The sequence below is a fragment of the Rhodnius prolixus genome, unplaced genomic scaffold, assembly GCF_049639745.1.
Source record: "Rhodnius prolixus isolate KJV_2025 unplaced genomic scaffold, Rpr scaffold_23, whole genome shotgun sequence".
Lineage (NCBI taxonomy): Eukaryota > Metazoa > Arthropoda > Insecta > Hemiptera > Reduviidae > Rhodnius > Rhodnius prolixus.
Window position 1 is genome coordinate 1,271,933 of NW_027411627.1, and position 18,779 is coordinate 1,290,711.

General features: G+C 33.7%; 2 protein-coding genes across 8 annotated transcripts; one reads left to right on the forward strand and one right to left on the reverse strand.

The window, feature by feature from the left end:
- Window positions 1-573: 573 nt before the first annotated feature.
- LOC141459797 (bifunctional purine biosynthesis protein ATIC) lies at window positions 574-6,437 on the reverse strand. Its single transcript, XM_074139284.1, has 12 exons — window positions 6,224-6,437; window positions 5,837-6,040; window positions 5,212-5,367; window positions 4,403-4,535; window positions 4,136-4,311; window positions 3,366-3,526; window positions 3,131-3,289; window positions 2,656-2,874; window positions 2,267-2,433; window positions 1,731-1,834; window positions 1,224-1,384; window positions 574-1,101 (listed from the first exon to the last, which is right to left on the reverse strand). Exons 1-12 carry the CDS (start codon window positions 6,237-6,239, stop codon window positions 982-984), a joined length of 1,776 nt encoding a protein of 591 aa, XP_073995385.1. The 5' UTR covers window positions 6,240-6,437; the 3' UTR covers window positions 574-981.
- A 1,106-nt stretch (window positions 6,438-7,543) lies between these two features.
- On the forward strand, window positions 7,544-17,722 carry LOC141459791 (presequence protease, mitochondrial). Of its 7 annotated transcripts, none has more exons than XM_074139272.1 (7): window positions 7,544-7,908; window positions 8,354-8,405; window positions 14,944-15,159; window positions 15,249-15,473; window positions 15,737-15,996; window positions 16,333-16,595; window positions 17,320-17,722. In XM_074139272.1, the coding sequence occupies exons 3-7, from the start codon at window positions 14,950-14,952 to the stop codon at window positions 17,685-17,687; spliced, it is 1,326 nt and encodes a 441-aa protein (XP_073995373.1). In that variant the 5' UTR covers window positions 7,544-7,908; window positions 8,354-8,405; window positions 14,944-14,949; the 3' UTR covers window positions 17,688-17,722. The 7 variants fall into 7 exon arrangements, with proteins under 7 accessions (XP_073995373.1, XP_073995370.1, XP_073995371.1 ...); XM_074139273.1 differs by lacking the exon at window positions 7,544-7,908 and adding an exon at window positions 8,211-8,229; XM_074139271.1 differs by lacking the exon at window positions 7,544-7,908 and having other exon boundaries at window positions 8,238-8,405.
- The last annotated feature ends 1,057 nt before the right edge of the window (window positions 17,723-18,779 follow it).

The following is an 18,779-nucleotide window of genomic DNA, read 5'->3' on the forward strand; positions in this document are numbered from 1 at the left end:
GCTAGAAAGCACTGAGATTCCATTTTTTGACAAAAGTTAGTCATATTTAAAGTTTTATTGGTAACAAGTAGGTACATATCATGTAAATTCTATAACCTACCAAAATGTATTTTTATTTCAATTTTAGCTCCCTAGATTGTCATGATAGGCAATGAGAAAATACATTCTTATATTCTTCAAATATATGTATATCTCATAAATAAATACTAGAATTGAATACTAAATATTAAGATTATTTTTTTGTGGGGTATTAAGAACATAATGATCATTAATGATCTCTAAGATGTACGTACAACTGTAAGTATTTAGAATAGAGTTTTGCTGAATAGAATTTTCAATTAAAAATATCCAATATATTTCTGTATCTTACCCAAGTAAAAAAGAAGCAACAAGTATCTACTTCTAATCTGCAAATTCAGCAAAAATATTCGAAAGTTTGTTCTTCATTTGCGAAATTACTTTCAATTCCAAACGTTTAAACCTTTATATTATTTGAAATATTTTTTGTTTCCATTAGTGTGAAAGCAACCTAGATTTTTCAAAGTTCAAGAAAGAATAGTTGACTGCAACAAATTCCTTCCCATTCAACAAATTTTATTGCTTTTATTTTGTTGTTTACATTTAGATATAAAAAGTAATTTTTCTTAATTTATAAATTTAATTAACAGGAAGACGATTCAAAAATTAAATTAAAACAGCTAATTTTATTTTTAACAAAAATATTAGGAAACTTTTTCCCACTTTGAAAAAAGAATTGTCTGAATTACCTTAGTAGAGATTCAAACGAAATTATTATTCTTAAGCAGAGATATTCAAATTTGGATACTGGGCTAACTTTAGACCATTATAAACTAAACTTTCAACATTAACTCTCCGAGTAGCTTCAAGTAAAATAACTGAAGAGAATTTGGATTTCGGTGTGTTTTCCGGTCGATGAGTCAATAATAGCACAGATGATATTTTTCGAAACACATAGGGAGATTAATGATGGAATAGTCTGAGATTTGTATGTGCCATAACAATATTGTGTTTATTGCAGGCAGCAATAACTTCTGCATCGTTGTTAGAACCGGACGGACTGCCAATGTACTCCACTCCACTCTGCAATTGTGATGACGATTCGTAAATTACGTGATCTCATTACAAACAATTATTTGTTTTATTATTATTATTATTATCATCATTTTTTATGAAGAAAATATTTATAGAAATAAGTTAATTACCAGGACTGCTCTGTTTATATTGTCGCTAAACGGGAAGAAGGCATCAGAGGACAAAGCCACGCGCTTCAATTTAGTTATCCAATCTCTTCGTTCTTCTTCAGTCAACAATTCAGGAACCTCCTCGTATTTTGATTTCCAAAAGTTGATATCCATATCTTTTCCTGAAAGTGCAAAGTCATCAGGACAAATCAGGGTGGGGTTGATCACCCTAAAGACCTTTGGCCCTATTCGTACTGGCGGTACAAGGAAAAGAAGGTATGGAAATATCTTCTCTATCTTGAAGAAGAGGAACTTCAAAAAAATCTGTCAGTAGCTTCATACTTTATACCGTTTTTCAGTACAAAATATAACTCACTAATTTTACCCTTATTACTCGTAGGCTAGTAAGCCTCAAGCCCAACAAACTATCTGTTCCTATAAACAATTTTTTAAAATAACCGTAAAGTCGAGCTGGTTCTAAACTAATACCAAGGAAATTAACATAAAATTTAGCAAATTTGATCTTACCTAATGATCCATTGACGTAGTTATCGATCGCATTAGAAATTTCCGCTCTGGTGACTCCTTTTCTAAATTTCATTCCAGTCACTTTGGGATGTTGGCGAAGCCACCTTAAATTAACGTTTCATTATTAACTTACAAAAACATCTGAATAGGATTCTAGCGAAGACAACTATTTTACTGAGGTTGAAATTTTGATTATCTTGATGATATTCGTACACGACATTCCGTCAAGTATAAAATAAAGATGAAAATACCTCCAATAGAAGTATATATATATCTATATGTGAGTTTCTTAATGCGCTAATCGGATAGATTTAATAATCAATTAAGTATAATGTGTAAGTAAGTCGTAGGAGGATCAGGCAGGGTTTATCCTTCACTGTTGGCTCCCGCCGCTCCTCCTAATCCTTACTTAGAGCACCTGGATGAGTTTCATCTTCTGTTATAATGGGTTCTTGTTAATGTATATTCAAATACCAGAAAGAAAGCGCTAATTTAGCAATAAATTTGGTTGATTTTTATTGGTGTAAAGGGCTGACCAATTATCAGCTTTTTCTCCAGCCAATCTTGTGCAGTGGATTCTGCTCTGTTGTCCAGCTCCAATACCGATCACTTGGCCATCTCTGGCATAGCAGACAGAATTGCTCTGGGTATATTTCAGAGCAATAGTGGCCACGATGAGATCTCTTACAGCATCATCTGGAAGCTGGAACAAATAGAAATCAACCAGCAATTAAACAATATTCCTAAATAAATTCTAATCAAAGTGACTGGCACAAATATAAGTATGTCAAGGTTCAACTAAGCCAAATGGATGACGAACCAAAATCGAAAAAGCCGCCCAATCTGAGAACCAAAGTTCTGATGAAATGATTATTATTCCAACACAAAATTTTGAGGATTTACCTGTTAATTTAACTGAACGTACATTTTTGTTGTTGGTGACTACATTTTTGAAGAGATCTCTGTTGATGAGGGCATCATTTCTTCGCTGTTCCATGTACAATCCAAAGAGTATTCTACGTTCCATCACTTCCGGCACAAAATTAGGATCAATCTGCAGGACACAATAGCCACCATTTTTCTTCTTTCTCAGAATTGCAAGAGCTTCTTCCGTGAAACCAGGAGCGATAATGCCATCGGAAACCTTCGCAATCACACAGTTTTAAAAATTCAACTATAATTTATTTTTATTTGTATGGTGTTAGGCATAACAAATTTTACACTCAATAAAGCCGTCTCGTTATTTTGTTATAATTTTTGTTTAAACTATTAAGATAATAATATTAAAATTAACAGCCACAATATTAATACAAAGTAACAGTCACAATGTTAATTAATTCAGATGGGCTCGGGCGATTACTCTAACCAGCCGGCACTGGCGATAATAATAAATAACTGACCTCTCTTGAAATTATTTTTGCGGTAATTTCATCACAGACGTCGGATACAGCGACAAAGTCTCCAAATGAAGACATTCTGTCCGCTCCTCTAGCTCTTGCATAAGCGGTAGCCACCGGGGTGAGTTTATCATACAGATCATCCACCATGCACAGTTTAGCCTAAACGATATGTACAAATTCTTGTTAATTTATAATCAAAATTAAACAAATGATATGACTATGAAAGCTGAGAAACCTGTTCTCTAGTAAGCGGGACGCCGACTGCAGCACCTGCGGGACTGACGTGCTTAAAGGAAGTAGCTGCAGGAAGTGACAACGCATTTTGCAATTCTTTAACAAGTTGGTAGCCATTAAAAGCATCACATAAGTTAATGAATCCAGGAGCACCATTCACCACTGGGAAAAATTAAAGGAAATTTAGTTATTAGTTACAAAAAAACAGTTCAGGCTTCAACCCTAATCAAAAGACCATATGAAATATTTTTTTATAAATATACAAATTAACTTAATAACTATTTCATGTTTAAAGCAACCACTTGTTGCGTGCAATTCTAACGGTTACTTAAGTATTAAATGATATTATAGAGAGCAAATCATCTTTCATTGCATGAGAACGATGTCGAAGAGCTGATACGATGCTATAGTATAACCTACATTATTAGTAATTGAATTTCGTTTATTATAACATTAATCTGTTAATGTCCACATCCTGTTTATGAACTTATCCCAACCACCTTATGATCCCAGTATACCGAAAACGGACTGATTTTTCTTCCAGCAGTTTGTAAGCATCAAGTTTCTTTTGTTTTTGTTTTCTTGACAATTTAAATTCCATTTCTGTTACTACTAGCAGAGAGTAGAGAGTCAATATTGAATTAACCTTCTTTAACCACATCATTCGCTGAACGTGCCATTAACATTCTGGGAATCAAACATCTAGTCTAGAACGCGATCAGTTTTATTGAAAAAGAAGCAGAAGAATAAAAAAAGGAAAATCCAGTTTACCCTTAAGAGGAAGTTCTGCTAAGGTTGTGTACAGCTGGGAAGGCTTCTGATGTGGATTCATTCCATAGCGCAGAGTCAGCTGTGATTTCCCAGCAGAATACTGCTTTCTGAAGTAGTCACTAATTGCCAGATCATATTCTGAGGTATGCGTAAACGCTTTCAACGCTAATTTCTGCCTGTTTGTGTAATATTTAAATTGTCAGTTTCGAAATTAAATTTTTCAAAAAAACAAAAACAAGTTGAAATTATTAAACAATAAAATTGTACCTCAACTCAAGCGAAGGCTGATGATCAGACGATTTTTCTATTGCATCCACTATCTCTTCGTAATCAGCTGGGTCACAGAGAACGGTCACGCGGGCATGGTTCTTTGCCGCAGCTCGTAACAATGTTACGCCTCCTTCAGTTATATAATACAGGAGAAAATATTTTTAGGTTATTATTAACTTACAACGGTTAGAACACCCACATGACTTTCCCCAATCTATTTCTCCAAAAATCAGTAGCTTCAGGGGTAAAAACCTTAGCTAGGGGCAGGCGAAAAATTCATTACCATCCACAATGCGTAAGTTTAAAACTGTACCGTAATCCCAAGTTCAGAAGAACCTACGAGCGATCTTAGTTCTCTTGAAGAATCACCTGTGTATCACTGTGTAAAATAACTGCAACGGTCCCGACAATTGACAATCTTGACAGGGTGTAGAAGAACAGCACTATTCGCATTATACATCCTGTCAGTATGAAGAGCGTGTGAAGCTAAGAATTCGGCACTTTGAAAAATAAAAAGTTTTTAAAATGAAACGTCTCTCTCAAATCTCTTAAGTTGAATCAGTTAAGATCAATCTAGACTAGAAGGTGCTCAAATCCCTGAATTGCGATGGCCTAGGCTGACTGGATGTCCCTAAAGTGATCTACTCTATTACATTTCTTAGAGCACATTATAGATTACTTTCTCAAATATTTTCAGGGAGCTCAATCTTTAAGTTTAGTTAGGTGCGCCTTTGCACTCGTGACACATCAAGTATTAAAATAAGTAAATTAATTATTAATATTACAAGAAACAATAATATACTAACCTATGTCAATATTTTCGACAGCTTCTGGTATAGTTACATCAGGCTTTGCAACTGTTTTACTGAATGGATATAAATTGCAAACCACAATACTTATTAAATCATAGTTCATATTTTTCATTTCTGCTGTGTCAACAGCATTGTTTCTAGCCAGTATTCCTGAAACATTCAGATACTAAATAAGATTCTATTCAAGGCTTACTGGGCCTTACTTAATACTAAATAACTACTACACTAAATACAATAACTTCAAACTTCAAGGTTTGTGAGCGGGTTGGGTCCACAAATTGGATAATAAATTGATTTTTAGCCTCGTTCTTTGTTTTAATATATCGATCTGATTTCAGATTTTCCTTCTTTTCCAATGCTTGATTGATCACATCTGCGAGAGAATATGGTCATATGTAAGGGGTCACTCACAAAGTTTCGATCTTTCTGCAATCCGAAGGCCATCTTATTGGCCTGTTGCATCATTAAAGCTGAAGGAATGTCCGAAATCAAGAGATTTAAAAATAAAATCATTATGTGCGGACGGAAAGGGATTGATTTAATAACTTAAATCTAGGAATGTATACTATATTACTATTTAACTTTACAAGAAAAACTTTAATATCCAAAATAAAATTACCTGCGTGCACTGCTGGATGTAGAGTTTTCACCCTACCTCCCAACATTTCAGGTGCGCCAGTAATGTGAGAGATATCCGTGACAATAAGACCGGCATCGCGTAGGGCCACCGCTGTTCCACCAGATGCAACCAACTTCAAACCCAAATCCTGCAATCGTTTTGCCAATGCAGTAATGCCGGTCTTGTCGGAGACACTGAATAAAGCTATTCCGCAAAAAAATTAAACATAAATTAACAATCACATTCCATTAATTATTAATAATCACAAATACCTTACGATCTATTCAAAATCTCCATTTCCTAATGAAGGTTATTTAGAATCAAAAACCTCCTGTTGATTTTATTAAAAAATATTGAATAGTTAGAAACAATAAAGTGACGAAGTACCTAGATTTTGGGTCATTATTTTGTCGGTATCTTAACTACAATAACTTCAGAGCTGAGTAAAAATATTTCTGAATAGTTAAAAATGAAGTTATAAAAAACGAATCGTTATCATAGAGAGAGGTTATCAAAAGAGTTCAACGACGACGCTTGTAGGACCATACCAGTTTAAAATGGTTGCTTACAAGAAGCAGTGACGCAAATAATGGCGGTTACACATTATGTAACCAGTCTAGATAATTAAGACACTACCAAGAAGGTACGGAAGGTTCAAGGTACAGTCAATGTAATGAGTTGAACTCTTTATCTCCAGTTAAAAATATAATCTTTATATAGTACATCAAACCTGAATTCAAATCATTTGGCTCAAAAAACACAGAATATTTTGTATTGCAAGAGAGCCGTAGCTAATTTTTCATGGTTATTACAAAGAGAAGTTGCTTAGTCTAAATTTATTTAATGTATTTAAATTTGAACAGACATGAATTTGAAATTTATTATGGGACAATGAGCTTCTAGCAAAAGGTAGTGGAGAATGGTCTGAGAACAATAAAATAATCTAAGTATTGTTCTAATTGTGCCCTTTGGACAATTAATGCAATTTGAAAACCATAATACTATAAATTTGCACAATTTTCGCAATTCCATTAATCATTATAAACAGCCGGTAGTGTTTACTGTAGCAGTTTTAGTTTATTAATTAATTCAAACTTAAATATCAAAACTAGGGCAACTTCAACATATGTTCATGAGTATTTTCCATTACTACCCTAGATTCTATTAATCGAAAATTAGCTGAAAACTGAATTTGTGCAAGGTGGTCCAAGTAATGCTTATTTCTACAAAAATATACTAAAATGCAAACATATTCAACTAATTAGAACTGAGAAATGGTGGTCTGTAAATTGTGACTTCCTTGATACCTTCCTTCTGACTTAATAAAAATATCACAATTAATTAATTTTTGGTATACTTTATCTTTGTTGAGATTCCATTGACGCAGAAATTGGAATAACGTGTAAATATCTGACTGTGATTGTTCTGCAAAAATACCACTCATTTAAGTTTTTCATGTTTTTTAAATATAAATTTAGGAATTATGAAATAGATATGAAAGTAAATATTAAAAAAATAAACTCGATAAGTATACTTATTACCAGATGATCCATCCTTCTCGATCATAAAAAAGACATTTCTATTGGACATTCCCTCACCCCGACCTTTTTGGCGATATTCTTTGTTAAAAAGAGCTCCAATTGTAAATAATTTTTGTTTTTCAAAATCAGATAATATCTATTCAGATTGCTTTATTTTCATGAACAGAAACTAAAGAAGTATTGTTTTACCCATTTCAATTCGTTCTTGTTTCTTTTAAAACGTTTTTTCGCACCCATTGCGACTCTACTTCTTAATTCAATGATCCAATTTATAACTTCATTCAGAACTATCATATTTAGTGTGGATACGGTCAAAAGAAACAACAACCCCGATTTAACGCCAACGTTTCGACAAATTTATTGTCTTCCTCAGGGCGTGGTTATGTGAGTTGGTTGAGTTACTGAAAAAAACAGTTTTTTAAGAACAGTTGGGAGCATGTGAGCAGGTGCGGACCGTTCATAACATCTCCACCAAAAAGCATACCGTTGTTCTTAATGCCAATTCGGTGGAGACTGGAGGCGCTTCTGAAGGTAATCATACCCCGTCAATAAAATAGTTGTTTAAATACTTCTGAGCGGTTGAAGTCTCAGAAGTAATATACATATTTGAAATTTATTTTTTACATGAGAAACTTTCCGAACTTTTTAAAGTTTTTTAATTTAATTTAACGCGCCTTAATTTAAATTGTTTTTATATAGGATAACAAGGCAATGTGCTAGGTGTTACGCTAGACTAAATTTGTGGACTAAGAACTTTTTTTATTTTTTTATTGCAAGTGACTTAATGTGATTTTTTTTTTGAAATTGAGTACAGCAGTTGCTTTGAACCTTCTGTTGATGCTACCCATCATCGTACGTAACCTTGTTCGGATTGTAACCTTCCTACTTTCATGCTTTTGTAATTTGTAGAGTTCAGTGATTTGTTTAAGAAGGTATTAAATACTTTCTGTCATAAATTTAGATTTTTTTTTTTCAGACTCGTATCGTTAATATTATGGGACCCTGAATGCAATTTTACTAATTCTAAGGTAATCTCTTGAATTATAGTTAGTAGTTTTACATTATAATGACCTAAAAATACAAACGCTTTTCACTCAAATAAATATACAATTCAATTCAATGTTTAAAAACCATTATAATACAATAATTATAAATATTATATTAATAACATATTTCTGAGAGATTAAATTAAGCATATGATACGTGTTTGCTGTCGTGGTGATATTTACATATCGTCTTAGTAATTGTTAGATTTTTTTTTGCACTGTTATTTCAGAGCATGGCGTTGTATAATTTGTTATCTGAGGAATTGCATCCAAATTATATTTAAAAGGTTAGTTCTTAGTATATATTTATGCAGAAATTTAATTCTATGAAATGTGTTTGAATACTTCTTATTTCTTTGTGCAATCTAATAGTATTGTTTTAATATTCCAGATGTGGCGAAGGTCATCGTATATGTGTCGTTGGTTGAGGAGGCACTATGTCTCTCCAGGAACCTTAAAGTTAGAACCAACCACTCGTAGGATACCGGAGAGTGAAATGAAGGAAGACATGGAAATTGAAGGTTTCACTGTTACAAATATATCGTACATTCCTGAATTCAATATGTCAATGATTAAATTGAGCCACTTAAGAACTGGATGTGAATACATACATTTGGCAAGGGACGACAGCAATAATGTTTTCAGTGTGGGCTTCCGCACTACCCCAACAGATTCTACCGGTTTACCCCACATTTTGGAGCATACAACGCTTTGCGGAAGCGTTAGGTACCCTTGTCGAGATCCTTTTTTCAAAATGTTGAACAGGTCAATGGCCACATTTATGAATGCAATGACGGGTCCAGATTACACTATTTATCCATTTGCTACACAGAATAGAACTGATTTTACAAATTTAATGTCAGTATATTTAGACGCAGTGTTCAAACCAATTTTGAAGGAGTCTGACTTCAAACAGGAAGGATGGCGTCTAGAACATGAAGAAGTTACAGATAAAAATTCGCCTATAGTTATTAAAGGAGTTGTTTTCAATGAAATGAAAGGCGTTTTCTCAGAAAATCAGTCAGTGTTCAGTGAAGCTCTCTTAAATAACATCCTGCCGTCGCATACATACGGAGTCATATCGGGAGGAAACCCCTTATATATTCCTTCTCTCTCCTACAATGATCTCAAAACTTTCCACAAGAAATATTACCATCCAAGCAACTGTAGGATATATTCTTATGGAAACTTTCCATTGCACGACCACTTGAATTTTGTGAATAAAATGTATTTATCTGATTTCCCCGATACAAGTAATTTTGCAAAAAAAACTCAGGTACCATCGGAGCCAAGGTGGTCATCAGAAAAAAGGAAGCATATAGCCTGTAGAAATGATCCAATGGCTAGTGATTATAGAAAACAATCTTCAATAGCAATATCTGTCTTATGTAATGATATAAAAGCGATCCAAGAAACATTTGTTTTGCAAGTGCTGTCCGAATTATTAGTAAGAGGTCCAAATTCTGCCTTTTATAAAACTATGGTGGAGCCAAATATTGGTGGAGGGTTTAATCCAGTGGTTGGCTACGATTCACAAACCAGGGATACAATTTTCTCAGTTGGACTGTCTGCTGTTGATCCAAATGATTTTGAAAAAATTATTGAAATATACTACAACACTATAAACAAGGTAATAGAGGATGGTTTTGAAGAAAACAACATCAAGGGGATCTTGCATAACATTGAACTCTATACTAAACATCAATCAGTAGACTTTGGGTTGGGAATGCTCTATGCAATAACGCCTGTATGGAACCATGAGGGCAGTGTATTGAACGTGATGAAAGTCAATGAGAAAGTGATGAAATTCAAGAAATCTCTTGCCGATAATCCGTTGTATTTGCAAGATGTGGTCCAAGAATACCTAAAAGATAATAACCACAGACTCATTTTAACAATGAGCCCGGAAGAGGAATTTGAACAGCAGCAGATCATGAAAGAAGCGGATGTATTGAAAGTAAAAATTAACGGTTTATCCCCTCATCAAAAAGATAATGTATATAGTCAAGGACTTGAGTTGGTAAAAGAGCAGGAAGCTGTACAGGATGTTAAATGTTTGCCAACGTTAAGTACTGCTGATCTTAATAAGGATGTGGACAGAGTCAAATTGAAGGGGTTTCTGGTGCGCGACATCCCCATTCAGGTGTGCACAGTCCCGACAAACGGACTCACTTACCTCAGAGGAGTGCTGAATACGTCGATATTGTCAGATCAAGCTAAAAGTGTTTTACCTCTGTTTTGTAGTGTAATAACTAAAATGGGCACTAACTCTCATGACTACAGACAGATGGACCAAATGATCCAGCTGAAAACTGGAGGGCTCAACTTCAGTACACATATAGCAGAAAATATTTTCGATTTATCTTCTTTCGAAGAAGGTATAATCTTCTCTTCATTTTGTCTAGACAGAAATGTAAAACCTATGTGTTCTTTGTGGAGTGAAATATTTGCTGAAGTCAATCTAGAGAACATGGAAAGATTTACTACTTTGGTGAAGGTAACTGCTTCAGACGTAATTCACGGTATAGCAGACAGTGGGCATCTCTACGCAATGTCTTCAGCAGCTTCCATGGTTTCCCCGTTAGCAATGCTCAAAGAACAGTTTAGTGGGTTGACATTTGTGCAGACAATGAAGGAACTTTCGGCTGCACCAAATCTAGAAGACGCTTTACGTTTAATGACTGGTATTACGACCGTGGCTTTTCAAAAGAAATATTTTAGACTTGCTTTAAATACTTGCGCTGAAAATGAGAAGAACGCTTTGACTGCGGTAGATGGTTTGTTAAAATCTATGCGTGGAGATTTCAAACAACCTTTCGATTTAAGCAAACCAAAACCATTTTCACCACAGATTAAAAGCATACACCACGTGTTGCCGTATCAAGTGAATTATACAGCTTTTTGTGTTCCCACTGTGGAATATGGACATCCTGAGTTCCCTGTTCTTCGAGTATTAGCAAAGTTACTTTCATCAAAATATCTTTTACCTAAGATACGTGAAAAAGGGGGAGCTTATGGTGCAGGTGCCAATATTTCATCAGCTGGTGTGTTTAGTTTTTTCTCATACCGTGATCCAAAACCTTTAGATACTTTTGATATATATAATGAGGCTAGAAATTGGATACTTGCAGGAAAGTATTCAGATCAGGATGTAGAGGAAGCAAAGTTAGGAGTGTTTCAGTCTGTGGATGCACCCATACCTCCTGGAAACAAAGGGATGAGAAATTTTCTTTTTGGAATCTCAGACGATGAATTACAGAAACATAGAGAAATTTTAATGCGATTAAAGAGAGAAGATATTATGAAAGTATCGGCAAGACTAAATAGCGCTGCCCAGGGCAGAGCTTTATTGGGGCCTCTGAACAAAGATCTCATGCAAAGATCCGAAGAAAACTGGACAAGGAAAATCACTGAGTGAAAGAAGTAAAATGTAAACAGACTCTCAAAGTTGCCCCTCCTATACGTAAATGTTGAATTGTTATTCTTTATTTGTTTTTTGTTTTTCTGTCACATCTGTGCAACCATCAGGTACAAGTGTGTATAAATAAAAACATTTTAAATGAGCATGTTCGTCGTACTCCATTTAACTTTAAATTTAAATCATATTCAAAAATATCTTTGCCCTTTGATTTCTGACTTTACTCAATTACATCTTTACTGTTAGGTTTATTATTTATAAAACTGAAACTCTATTTCATAAACTGCAGTTGCACAATAAATTCGAAATCAATCTCAATTTCATTTATTTTTTACACAACATACGTTTTGGACGACCCAGAGTTCATCTTCGGTTAATATAACCTCTTTTTACAGATTGAAATGGCCATAGAAAAGGAGATGAATCCACTCATCATTAGTAACAAAAACGTTCACCTAAACCAAGGTCAAATTCACAGCAGTTTATGAGAAAGCGGTCATTTTATTATTGTTAATTGCTCGCGATTTTTTCCCTTTAATGAGTCTCTACTCGTTTGAGATTAGAGCTATAGCTTTAATTAAACTTAAACATTAAACATTAAATTCTTCTTAAGGTAATGATCCCTTTTTCTTTTCTTATAAGAGGCGGTACGATTTGAGAGCTTAAAAGTTAACAGATATCGTAATTTTCAAAATTAATTTTGAAATAACTTTTACTCACACTCTGCTTTCACTGCAATGAAAAGAATTCTTATCGTACTGCAGCTTCAACAGTGAAATCGAAGTTCTCTATACTAACCTGAAGAAATAATTTCTGAAAAGAATTTAAAAATTCTTTCTAAATTTCTTATCTGTATTTTGTTTTGTGATAACATGTATAATATTTTTCATTGTTAAGTTTTGTATTTCTTTAATTGACGGTAAATTTTTGTCAAAGTACTAAAAAGAGCGGAAATCGCCCAGTATCCCGATACATCTGAGGCTGCAGTCTTCTATTAATGCGATATAAGTTGTTTTAATTTTCATTCGCGCGTAGATAAAAAATACCACCCTCTACTATTGTACTCTTTGGACATAGAGTGTTTACAATTCTGTAAAAATGTTAGAAACACCAAAATTACTTGTTTATTTGTATTATTGTTTATTATCTAATGTAATTTAAGGTATAAATTAAAATATATGTTTATTATAAAAAATAGTAGATGTTTTTAATTGCTATTAAACCCAAACTCCTTAGCGAAGACTATGGTTTGGTTTTTTGTCGGTCATCCTATATATTCAACTTTTGGTATTGGGGATGAAAGTTGATAGCGAAAAGTGAAAAGGTGAACAGCAATCATACTAAGGACTCAAGATCACCCGTCAACATTTCCCTACCAATATTGTTCAAGTACTAATATAGTTTTTATCACAATTTGAATATTTTCATTATACCTAATACTCAGTAACATTAATGACGTGAATTCTATACGTCATAGTATGTATTTTCTATTTCCAGCTGGTTTCGAATTTTCATTCATAATCAGGGAGTAATTCATAAGTTAGATGCAGAGAATTTATCGTTTTAGAGAGAGAGAGAAACACTGCAAGTCGGATAAAATCTGGTAAGAAGACGCTAGAAAGAGGGTAGGTAATATCCATTCTGTCCTAATGGGCACACCAGGTCACCCTAGGAACTTATTCTTCTGAACTAACCGATAAAATATATTTAATACAAAAAAAGTATCTATAATTCTAGTTTTCAAAACTAAAGTGCACTGAAATGAATATTTCTCAAAAACTGCCGTAGAACTTATTTTCTAGGAAAATGAAGTAGGTAATCTTATTCACCGATGTGAACGTTTTGTACAACAAAGGTTACAGAAACTCTTAGCGGCAATTTTTCGAGAAAAAGTGAAAAATCCATTCGGGAAGTCTACCCTCTTCTGTGTAAGAAGTTTAAAAAAGTATTTTTGCACTCTTATCTTCAAATTTTTTATTTCTATTTTTTTCTGGGGCATGGAAAACTTGGTCATTAGCGCCGTCCCTCGTGCTGGAATGGTCCCTCCTCCTCTCTTGCTACATCCTTTACAGCTTTCATTGGGAAGTAGTATGGAGCCGAAGGATGATGAGCCTTCCTCTTCAACTCTTTGGCCTTAAATTAAGGATTCAAGGTTGGCGAGCAATCGGTCAAATAAAAACAACAACTCGTCTTTTTGCCAACGTTTCGACAAATATATTGTCTTCTTCAGGGCGTGGCTCGTTTCCTCGCCAATTTTGAATCCTTAATTTAATAATTTACGGTATATATATATATATATATATATATACATACTAAGCATTATTCTTAGACTAATGTAGTATAAAAGGTTTAAACCTTCAAGTTTGCAATTAATATGCTAAGTTTAAAGAATTTTCTTGAACATTTAATAAAGTGAAATTCCATTCGATAAAGTGGAACGTACGTTTGGGGGATTGAGAGTGTCGTGTTTCTGTGAGTTTCCACGTTCTAGGTATTCTGTTACAATTTTTTAAAAACAAATATTTTCATTAATTTTTAAATTTAAAAAATTTGACGTCTAACCAATAAGTAAGAGAAGGTGAAAAATATTTCTTATTTTTATTATTTATTACACCATACGTACAATGATGTTACAAAGCCGTTTTTGGCTGATTTACTTGTATACTAAAAAATAGCTTTACCAGTTTATTTTTGAAAGTATGACTCATCATTTTAACTACTTCTCTACAACTAATCTTTGTGCAATGATTCTCAATCCCTCTTTGATAACAGGAAGGTACTTTGAGGGCAAAGCAGCGCAGCCTCTTCCTCAGTAAAATGTTTAACGTGCAAAAAATGAGCTATGAATGGGAATAAATAGTTATCTGAAGAAATGTCTATGAAGGTTTTCTCTCTAAACTAAAGAAGAGTACTTGGACTGCATAGATTCTACATAGAGTTCTGTTAAATAGAACTCAAATTTGATAACCCGGAAATCTCGAGCTAAATCGAAATTCACCATTCCCTTCAATGTCCCAACTCAAAATGGAAAATTAATGGCTGACTTTCGCTTCACTTTATCATTCATTTTTTGTTTTCTTTATATTACTTATTTATTTGTAGATTTATATGTGGAAAATCATGGACATTCCAAAGACTGTGGAGGATGTTGAACTATATTGTGAGCGAGTAATCTCACTGCTAGAGGAATGGAGTTGGCTTTATCAGTACCGTGCAACAGAGATACTTCTTTCTGAATTACTTTCTTCTGAGAGTTTGAAACTTATGGAAAATCTAGACGATCATTCACTCAGCCAAGTACCTTTTGGTCTGGTTCAGGTAATTTTACTCAAGTTTTGAGTTCAGTTCTAACTTTATGTAAGTTTTCAGTTAATATGAGAGTTTGTTTTTCTTCTAATTTTTTGCAGAGTAGTTGGCCTCAGCAACTGAGATTTTTCGTAGAAGAATGTGTAAGATTAACTTTGAAAATACCAGTGAGGCAGAGCCAACCAGTTAAATTAACAGTTCCAAATAAATTAAGGAAGTGCACATCAATGAAAAAACAGCATGAAATAGATGAATTAGCGCCGTACATAATGGAACATTGCCTACAGTCCAGCATTTCTAGGATTTATGACATAGGATCCGGTCTCGTAACTATTATTATTTATTTATTAGTTTATTATTTTTTTGTTATTTTTGTTTGAGTGAAGGAAATATTGAGATTTCATCCTTAGGTAGGTAGGAGTAGGCGAATATACCTACTCAAGAATCTTCCCACATTCTGTTTTTTTTAAATCATTCTTGTCAACTATGATAGAAGTAAAACTTATTTTTGCTTCAAGAATCCACGTTGAGAAGTTTAACTGCAGTTGATTTTATAATGTAAGTTTAACCAACTAAAACTCATTTGCAGGGTTACATTGATAGGATATTAGCAACCACTGGAGGATTGTCAATTGTTGGCGTGGAATTAGATAGTTGTAAAATCGAAGGAGCTATAAAATTAAATAAAGAATTATTAGAACAGAATCAATCAAGTAATATAATCTATATTGCTTGTCGATTGGATGAGGAAAATTTGGAGCATATATGCGAACAGTTGCAATGTTACAAAGAAAACGGATGTTTAGTGGGTCTGCATGCCTGTGGCGATCTCTCAGCTGTTAGTCTGAGGCAAGTTCCTTCTAAATATGCTTTTTACTAATTTAATCTAGAAACAATGTACAAGTCAGTGATGATATAGTTAAAAATTGCAGGACTTTGCTATATATTGCATAAAGTGGTACAGTTCATTTTCAGTATAGGCGAATGCCCTATATTTCTTTTGAGATTTTACTGAAAATATCCTTCTTAAAATCCCTTAAGTTCAAAAAAATAAAAAACGACTTCTAAATGTTTGAGAAAAAGTTAGTTTCCAGTTCTCTGATATCTATTTAACCTGTGCAAATGTTTTTTGAGATTAAATTTTATATTTCTTCAGTATTTTGAGTTATGTTGCTTTGTTTGCAGGTTATTTTTGAAAATGAACAGCATAAAGAGTTTAATGCTAATGCCTTGCTGTTATCACAAGATGGTTAAGATGAACAGTTTCCCACTTAGCACTGTTTTAAAGAAAAAACTTGATAGAAAGAGAGTAATTATTAATACTAATCTTCTGAGAATTGCATCTGAATGCACGAGAGAACGATGGTGCAATCAAACTGAAGATTTGCATAAGGCTCATGCATTTCATGTTTTGGCGAGGGCTATTGTTGAGAAGTTTCTGTCTGAGTGTTAGTATTTTAGAAAATTCTATGTACAATGGTTAGAAATTGTTTTTTTTTTTAAACTATTATTTGTTGCTATTCTAACACCACCACCTACTACTAGTAGTAAGAAAAATTGAAAAATAATTTTCGATTTTGTGTTTTCTCCGGAATTCCGAGATTTCCGGAGTAATATAATTGATATTAACATTTGAAGTTGGGCTATAAGGTAGAACACGTATAGTAAGAAGCTTCTTGGGGTGCTAGTTTCAGCAGAACAAGATCCACCTTCTTTATTCTGGCATGACATACCATCTTTAGCTGTCCTACACTCGTAGAGGGAGAGAAAATCGAAAATAATACTAGTATAATATTGTCCTAAAAATATATTGTGTGTTGAATAAATACTTATTCACGTAACTAATTAAGAACAAATTAATATTTAGTAAATAATAGCAGAGTAAAAATAAATAATTAAATAAATACCAAATAGAATTAGCTGAACCTAAATTATTTGACGTCTTCAATAATGTAAATAAAATAAATTTAATTTCTATGGCTGGAGTGTTTCCAGCGGAGTTTTTTCATTTTGTTCTTGAAGTTTCAAAACAGGTATCTTCTCTTTATTACACATGTACTACCTGGGCAAACTCAGAATAAAAAATCTTTAATTTTTTTTTTGTAAGAGGAGGAAGAGAGAGTATAAAACTGTAATAGCAGTTACATTCTGGTATTTTTTTTTCATTTTCAGACGGATATAAGGCTAAAAGAAAAGGTAGGAAATGCGTGAGCAAACAGTATCGGTTGAGTTGGACAGACTACACCAGTTCGTGGGTAGACCGGCACACAGTGGCTGCTGCAGAAGATGGAACACTTGTCCCAAGTGAAATCGTGCACGCCCAGCTAGTCACTTACTGGGCAAAATATTGTCACTTAGTCAATCGAGTCATAGCCTACACCTGTCTGCAGATGTGCTTGCAAGGAGTCGCTGAAAGTTTATTAATAATTGATAAATTATCTTATCTTACAGAGACTGGAGAATTCACTGTAAGTGCAATTCGTGTTACTAATCCCGCAGTCTCCCCGAGGTCTGTGGCTATTGTTGCCGACAAGTTGTGATTTTAAAAAAAATATAAATAAAGTTTAATTTTAAATGTTTAATTATAAATTTCACCTGGTTTTTTTACTGCTCCAAGATGAGTTAGTTTTTAAAGTAACGTGGGTTTGAAAAAAGTTGAATACTATCCGAGACCATATCCATCTCCAGAAACATTTTTTCTGGAACCTCAGATTTTGTTACCGTACAATTTATGGAAATGTTGACTGTTGACAGCTTGAAACGCTGGTTTGAAGGTGATTACCGCGTATTAGATGGGATACATGCCGTACTGCAATTACAATCAGGTCGGAAGTGTTGGTGAGTTGAGAGAAGAGAAAAATTGCAGAACCTTCTTCTGTTTACTTATAGAGTCTTATAGTTTGTCTCTGATCTCAGAAAGAGAAAGTTCTCTAATTGTATCTAATTTTCCCCCATGAAGTGTCAACAAAAGTACTCGGTTTGAGCTTTCCTGAGTCCAATAAATTGTCTTTGGGCAAGTGTTTGTGTAGCTCAAAAATAAAAATTTGCAGGAAATTCTACATTTTGGTTGGGGTTAGCTCGAGAACAATTTAGGAATGAAAGTTGCACAACCAGGAGTACTTCTTAACTTTTTTTAAACAAAATTTCTTTCTGAGGTTTGCCCTATAAATGCCTTAATAAGTCCTCTTAGTCGCAATAGCTTAGGCTTTCTGGCCAATTCTTGTAGAATTTTTCTTAACAATGGTTAATACGATTTTCTTTATACATGGAACACCCGTTTTATACATTCTAGACTACTAATTTTTTATTTGAAACGTTCTCTCAAGCACTTCGGAAGAGATGAAGATAAGCACTCTTTTAAAATGTATTTTATTCAATGGCTCTATCTCCTGTTTAATTTCAGGAGTAATTGTTCCCAACATTTTCTTTTGTAGTTGAATGTGATACATTGCAGAAAAATGGCATTTTGCTAGATTATTTCTGGAATTTTGATGCTGAATAGAAAAGTTGTGAGATAGGGAAGAAGCACACTCGTACAATGCAATACCTGTAAACTAGAACCTACTTATATCTGGTATTGATGACCATTACATTCTGAGTGAAATCTTTAAGAAATACATTAATTGGCAATT